At 41.9% G+C, this 8,221-nt stretch overlaps 1 protein-coding gene across 1 annotated transcript; it reads right to left on the bottom strand.

Annotated features, from left to right (window-relative positions):
- Window positions 1-6,455: 6,455 nt before the first annotated feature.
- Window positions 6,456-7,445, bottom strand: LOC146545692 (uncharacterized). Its single transcript, XM_085216879.1, is given in 3 exon segments — window positions 6,456-7,067; window positions 7,069-7,153; window positions 7,155-7,445. Coding segments are annotated over 3 exon segments (945 nt in total). The 5' UTR covers window positions 7,403-7,445.
- Between the last annotated feature and the right edge of the window lie 776 nt (window positions 7,446-8,221).

Here is an 8,221-nt window from a genome sequence, read left to right as displayed (position 1 = left end):
AGCAGCAAGTCCTTGGTGTAGGCACATTCACATCTCCAGACTCACTAGCACACACAGACACTTGTGGGTGCCTGAGCAGTGGCACAGACTCTGCCCACCTGGAGCCCCGCTAGACTCCTCTCATCCACTCCACAGGTTTCCTACCTGCCAGCTGCTCCAGCATGGGGTTTGCCATGCACATCCCGCACACACGGTTTGATGTAGACATAGCAAGAGCAGCTGGCACGAGGCACACGGGCTGTGGCCTGCTCCAGATACTGCCGTGGGGCCTTCACTCTTCTCACTCAGCCCAAAGCCCCAGCAGCTTGTTTGGGCACACACCGCTCCTGTCATGGAGGCTGGCAGCAGAGTCACTGCAGTAGATGAAGCTGTGATCCCACTTGCTCCAGTAGCTGGCACCTCAGGCTGAGGTGCCCACACCCATAGCCTTACTCCAGCAGCTGGCATCCAGTCCACTCATACAGATTCCCCCAGTAGCTGGCACTCTGGATTCAAAATCTGGAGGATGCTTCTTAGATCCAGAGAACTATGGCCCCTCTCCAGCTAATGAAACTAGGACCTTCACTTGCTCCAGTGTCTGATACTGTCCTTCAACATGCATTTACAGATAATGCTCTAAGTTGCCAGCCTCTGGAGTCCTTCCAGTCTTTGCTAGGGGCAATATGATAATAATTTTTGTTTTCTGCATCAGGGTCCATGCAGAGTCATTTTTTATATGTTTGTTAACTCACCTCTACAACTTTCTCTGTCCTCACTGCTCTGCTGCAATATGTTATATCCAATTTACTATACATGGGGTGCCCTTTACATGTTATTTTTTTTGTTCTTCTTCTTAACCATAAAATCAGGTTTATTCAGCTCCACGTCTTCATTCCTTTAAGCAACCATTGGTATGCTTGTAGTTGTGTCTCCAGTGCCAAGCCTATGCCTTAGCTCTTAGCAACGTATGCCTGAGCTCCTCTAAATCACAATATGTGCTCCTTCTCAGAGCTTCTGCTATTGTACTGAACCTTCATTTCTCTACACAATGTCAATTTGCTAAAACTGTACATATCTCATCCTATGCAGTATTATTTCTTATTACTATTATATATAAAGTTGTTTTTTGTACTGCACAAGGATATGCATTCTCTCCTCTATCCCACCTCAGGAGACTGAATGAACGGCTGTGTAGTACTTAGCTGCCTTCCGGAGAGTTAAACTGCAACAGCTACTGACACCTATAGTGCCATATGCTTTTCCTAACACACACACACACACACACACACACACATACACACACACACAAAGAATTACAAACAGGACTGTGCACTCCTCACACCCCTTATCTTGATCTTGTGTTTAGCTTGTAAGGTTCACTTCAATCTGTTTGAGCATAGGACAAATCAAAAGCCATATGTCCCATTTCCACTGAATTGCTGTGTAAAAGATAAGAAAGAGCAACAGCTTTTTGAAGATTGATTAATAAAGAACATGGTGATAGTGATGATCCTAAGTACAGTATGTATGGCATGATGGCTGACTAATTTACCAAATCTAATATCATTTAGCAAGAGTTGTTTACAAGTCAAGCTCTCAGAATGGATCTAGAAACATTTTCACTGTGAACAAGAGAATAAATGGTAGGGAACTTTGCAAAAACTTTTCAAATGCTAGTGGGATGAGTGGACAATAGGGCTTTTTTTTTTTTTTTTTTATCTTTTTCTGAAATAGTGTAATTGTTTTGAAATTATTTTTCATTTTCTATTCTGCTGCTTAATTCCATCCTTTTTCCTACTGCTTTTGGCGATATCCTACAATACAATACCCCTACTTTTAATCTTGAACCATTAGGGGAAATAAAATCTTTTTGAAATTTACATTTTAGATTTTGAATGATTTATATATATATATATACATATTTTTTCCATTTATTTCATGCATTTATTTAATATCACTCCTAAAATTGATGAAGAAGAGAGATAGTGTATCTAGCTCTTCACAAAGCAATCATTTGTGGGAGAAAAATAGCGGTTATTTTATATTCTCCTAACTATTGTAATTTCTCCTTTCAAATTAAATATAAGATAAATATGTATGTTTATTTCAATAAAAGCTTATGTTTCTTAAACTTATTTCTATCAGTCACACATTCTTTAGGTTTGGATTATTATTTAAAGAAAACTAGGCATGTCAAGTTTTTGTTTGTTTTTTTCTTTTGTTGGAAGTAGTGTAGTTGGAGACGACTTCTATTTACATCTTCTAAAATGCTGAATAGAGCATAGATTATATAATTCTTAACTTAAGACTGAAACACACAGACCATTCTTACAACATACTTTACAGTCTCATTGATCATGAAAATAGCATCGAGTTAAGCATCATCCCAAGAGCGCAAGAGGTCTCACCTGATTCACACATGTGCTATTCCTGTGTTTTTTAAAACTCTCACCATTAATTTATCTTAGGGAGCATGCATAGAGAGCACCTTGCTTTTGGTTGGATTAATGATTGCCTGAAAATTGCAACAGCTCCAGATGTCCTACAAATGTAATATTAGTCCTTTACTGTGCAGAATGCATTTTCTCAGTCATATGGCATCCAACTCTCTCTCGTTTCCAGTATCCTTTTTTTCATGTGTACACAGTTTCTTTGATATCACTTCTAATTTCACTTTTGCCTAGGTTCCTGTTCTGAAATGAATTCAGTAAAAGTACTATAATACTATTAGTTTTATTTTTTCTCTTGGAATAAGGATCAAAAGTCTGTGCAACTTTTTTTTTCTTTGAGTGATATTTATTCTTTTAAACAGAGTGAAGAAGTCATTTGATTTCAGTCAGTAGACATCAATAAGAAATTTAAAATAAATCCAGGTTATACACTGTTAAATGTATTCCATATTTGAAAATACACTTCATGAGAAAAGATATAGCTTTGGTTTTTTTCCAAGTATGTGGCTTGCAGATAACATGAGGAATTCTTTAAGTGCACAGGGGGGAGTTAATTGCTACTGGAAATATTTTGAACCACATTCAGAATGGTTTAATATTTAATGAATGTCTGTTTGATGTTTAAAACAGGTGACTATACTCTTTGCATTTAAATTAAAAACATGTGTTCCTACCTTATTATTAAAACTTTAAAAACCCAGAGCCTGTTGCATGTAAATGTAGGCATGCACTGCCATCTATAAATTAGATTTACTAGTTCTGAATTGTTTTTATTACTTGGCACAAGTTTTAAGCAAGTGTATTTCTTTTATAACTGTCTGAATGTATATTTCCACTCTAATACAGTATGTTTGTTTGTTGTGTTGTTTTTTTTTGTTTGTTGTTGTTTTTTTTTTTTGTTTGTTTTTTTTTACAGAATTAGCAGTTCTGAGAAACAGAGATTAAATATCTCTGAAACTGTACAGGGAGCATATGTTATAGATAAATAGGCAATATTCACTTTGAAATGCAATGTTCTGTTTCTCAGAAATTAAAAATTTGGACACAATCTTTTCCCTTTCAAGGTGAAAATACAGAAAGAGAAGTTAATTCTTAGTGTACTGTTAAAATATTTAACATCAATATTACAAATGTAATTCTGCAAATATCTGCTGAGAAGTTTGCAAGCTGTGATTTACAGAGCATGTGAGGGTTGTCTAAGGAGAGCTGTTTAAAACCATCACATTACCTTTATTCCCTATTTATACCTGCTAAATCACGTTGGACATTATAAAATGCTTTTTTTTTTCTTTATTTAAACAAGAAAATAAATTATTTCAGTGACTAAAGTTTTTGTTTTATCACCCATAGGAGGAGGTCTACTGGTTAAGATACAGCAAAAATTTAGAATCACACTTCAGGTGTGATTCAGATTATTACTGCAGTACTTGGGTACAGTGAAGGCTGTCTCATCAGTGTTAAGATCTTACCTATTGAAAGAAGAAAATATATAAACACCAAGATGATAAAATGGCATTTCTATTCTATTAATTTTAATACACACTGTAATATTTTCTGCTGTTTTCTAGATATAGTACAAGATAAAATTTTGATAAATTGGAAAAATAAATGAAGGAGGAATTGAAAAGTAACTGAACAAATATAAAAAGATCATTAAGGGCACAAACACAAAACGATGATTTGTAGATACAGGATGCAGACTGAGAATGAGCATTCCTCAATATATCTACCCACAGTAAATCTCTTTAGCTGAAGATATATTTGCATTCTATAATACAGTGCTAATTTCACTTCCTCTTACCTGTAAAAAGAATTATAAACAAAGGAGGCAGAATAGTTCTGTCTCTCTTAGGCAAATAATTTCAGTATATGTGGTGGGGAACTTGACCACTGAGGATAACAAAAAGTATGAGGTTCTCAATACCTTCTTTACATCTGTCTTTAAAAGTCAGACCAATTGTCATTGGGGTACTCTACTCCCTGACCTGGAAGTCTGGGATGAATAAATGTCCCACATTTCAGGTGGAAACAGTTAAGATACCTACAGCTCCAACTGAACTGTCACAAGTCCTTGGGGCTATATGAAATCTACCCTGAGGGAGTGGGAAGACATGATTGCCAAGCCAGTTTCCACTATCTGTTAGTGATCCTGGCCAACTGGAAAGGTCCCAGAGGATTGGAAACTTGTCAATGTGACTCAAATCTACAAGATGGGTTGTAAAGAGAATCTGGGAAACTACAAACCTGACAACTTGACTTCAATGCCAGGAGAGGTTATGGAATATATCACCATGAGTGAGATCATACTGCTTGTGCAGGATAACCAGGGGATCAGGCCTAGCCAGCATAGGCATGTCTTGCTTGACGAGGCTCATCTCCTTCTATGATCGAGTGATCCACCTGTGGAAAGGCTGTCAGTGTAGTCTACCTAGACTTCAGTAAAGCCTTTGGCACTGTCTCCCACAGTATTCTCCTAAAGAATCATAGAATCACCAAGGTTGGAAAAGACCTAAAAGATCAGCCAGTCCAACCGTTCACCTATTGCCATTAGCTCCCACTAAACCATGTCCCTCAACACAACATCCAGTCTTTCCTTGAACACCCCCAGGGTTGGCGACTCCACCACCTCCCTGGGCAATCCATTCCAGTGCCTGACCACCCTTTCTGAAAAGTAATACTTCCTAATGTCCAGCTTGAATCTCCCCTGCCGTAGCTTGAAACCATTCCCTCTGGTCCTATCACTAATGACATGAGAGAAGAGGCCGACCCCCAGCTCACTACAACCTCCATTCAGGAAGTTATAGAGAACAATGAGGTCTCCCCTCAGCCTCCTCTTCTCCAAGCTGAACATTCCCAGCTCCTTCAGCCTCTCCTTATATAGCCTGTGTTCCAGACCCCTCACCAGCTTTTCACCCCAGCGGCCAGGTTAAATTCAAGCTTGGCTTTTGACTTTCTGATTTCACCTCTACACATCCTAATGACTTCCTTGTATTCATTCTGAGTTGCCTGTCCCTCTTTCCACAGGCGGTAGATTCTCTTTTTCTCCTGGAGCCTCAAGAATATCTTCCTATTCATCCACGCCAGTCTTCTTCCCGCTGGCTCATTTTGCAGCTCAGGGGGACTGCCTGCTCCTGCACCCTTAAGACTTCCTTCTTGAAGAGCAACCAGCTCTCTTGGACCCCTTTACTCGCTAAGACTGAATGCCAGGGGATTCCCCCTATTAGTCTCTTGAACAATTCAAAGCCCGCCCTCCTGAAGTCCAAGGTAGCAGTTTTACTATTCCCCCTCCAGGCTCCACCATGAATCGAGAAATCTATCATTTCATGGTCACTCTGTCCAAGACAGCCTCCAACCTCCACATCTCCCACCAGACCTTCCCTGTTTGTGAACAGCACATCTAGTGGGGCAGTTCCCCTCATGGGCTCTCTGACCAGCTGCATCAGGAAGTTATCCTCTGTGCATTCCAGTAACCTCCTAGACTGCTTCTTCTGGGCTGTGCTGTACTCCCAGCATATGTCAGGGAAGTTAAAGTCCCCCATGAGGACAAGGGCAGGAGACTGTGCAGCTCATGCCAGCTGCTTATAGAATACCTCATCTGTCTCTTCATCCTGGTTTGGAGGTCTATAACAGACTCCCACCAGGGTGCCTGTCTTGTCAGCCCTTCCTCTGATCTTTACCCAAAGGGATTCAACGTTATCGTCCCCAGTCACAATCTCAGTAGCATAAAAGCATTCCCTAACGTAGAGAGACACACCGCCACCCCGCCTTCCTTGCCTATCCTTCCTGAAGAGTTTGTAGCCATCCATTGCAGCGCTTCAGTCATGGGAGCAATCCCACCACGTCTCTGTTATGGCAACTAGGTCATAGTTTGCCTGCTGCACAATGGCTTCCAACTCTTCTTGCTTGTTGCCCATGCTGCGTGCATTAGTGTAGACGCACCTCAGCTGAGCCCCTCGCCTCTCACCTAATCCCAACACCACTTCCCCAGGCTGATTTGTAGTAGGCCTGGCTTTATCCCCTTCCCATCTAGTTTAAAGCTCTCTCTACAAGTCCCGCCAGCTCCTGGGCAAGTATCCGTCTCCCTTTTGGAGACAGGCAATTCCCATCAGCAGACCTCAGGCCAGGTGCCGAATAGACCGCCCCGTGATCAAAGAATCCAAAATTTTTGCACTTGCACCAGCCTCTCAGCCATGCATTTATAAGATGGCTTTTCCTGGTTATCACAGTGTTTGTCCCTGCCACCATGGGAATACTGGCAAACATTACTTGTATGCCCGCTCCATCAACTAACTTCCCCAGTCTCCTAAAATCATCTTTTATAATCCTCAGGCTTCTATTAGCGATCCCATCGCTGCCGGCCTGAACAATCAATAAAGGATAATAATCAGAGGGGCGGATAAGGCTGGGGAGTTTTCTAGAAATATCCCTGACCCGGGCCGCAGGAAGGCAGCACACCTCCCTACGGGTAGGGTCAGGCTGACATATTGGACCCTCTGTTCCTCTCAGAAGAGAGTCGCCTACAACTATAACCCTCCTTTCTTTCTTGGAGGAGGCAGTCTTCAAAGGTGGAGCTGACTGCCTCACCTTAGGCAAGCTTGGCGGCAGTGCTCCCACGTCATCATCACTCACCACTCCCTCTGGTTTTCAGGGCTTCATACCTGTTACAGAGAGGGACCAGGGGAACCGAGGTAGGTCGGGATGGGGGTTGCCTGCGACGCTGCTGAGACCTGCTGCCATTCCTCCTCTCTTCTCAAGCTGTCTTTCCCTTTTTGACTATGATGAGAGAGAGGGTCCATTACTCCCTCAATCTGGGAAGTGCAATCTCTGTGCCTTTCTCGCAGAGAGTTACTCCACCAGTCAATCTCCCGCTCGCACTCTCTGATGGTCCGCAGTCTATCTACTTCCTCCCTAAGCTCCACTACCAGGTTGAGCAGCTCGTCCAAGTTGGCAGCCTGTGTCCTGGACAAGTACATTCTTTACTGGGCAAAGAACAGGCTGGATGGCCGGGCCCAGAGAGTGGTGGTGAATGGAGTTAAATCCAGCTGGTGACCAGTCACAAATGGTGTTCTCCAGGGGTCGGTATTTGGGCCTTTCCTATTCAGTATCTTTATTAATGACCTAGACAAGGGGACTGAGTGCACACTGTGTCAATCTGTCTGAGGGTAGTGTGAAAGGTGAGAAGGGCCTCATAAGCGAAAGTAAAAAGACAAGAAGGCTTCACAATGACTGAGAATAAGGGGGATGAAGGGGGATATTTAGAAATAGTTTACAGAAGTAAGAATGTAGAGCTTGTTAGGAAAATAAGAGATGGCAGACACTGGGTCTGGGATAGTGAGGGGGATGAAGGCCATGCTGATAAGGTTTGAGAACAAACCCTGGGACATTTGGCAGGGAGGTGATTAGATGTCCACAGGGAAAGAAGAAACTGGTTTGGGGGGATGCCCCCCTGAAAGGTCAGAAGTTTAAGGTGAAAAAGGTCAGAAGCTTTCACGAAGAAGACAACAAATCTTCATCCCACGACCCACTACACACACGGAAGAGGGGAGGGTCTGCATGCTAACGAACTCTCAGGGTTGTTATGACTATGTATCTGAATTCCAGGAAAACTATTATGTATTAGTTTGGCCTATATCTGTAGCACAGTTTTTCCTGATGGTATGCAAGTGTCATGGTTTTATGATTATTGGTTATTGGTATTCCACATCATAACATCATATAGTGCACTGAGAATTAAGGTGTTAATGCTCCAGTTCCAGGTACCTGTCCAGAAAAGAACTAAATACCCCAGGGGG

Source organism: Meleagris gallopavo, chromosome 1 (genome assembly GCF_905368555.1).
Source record: "Meleagris gallopavo chromosome 1, MGAL_WU_HG_1.1, whole genome shotgun sequence".
NCBI classification, from domain to species: domain Eukaryota; kingdom Metazoa; phylum Chordata; class Aves; order Galliformes; family Phasianidae; genus Meleagris; species Meleagris gallopavo.
Note: the sequence above shows the minus strand (reverse complement) of the source record. Positions and strands in the feature narration are given on the sequence as shown.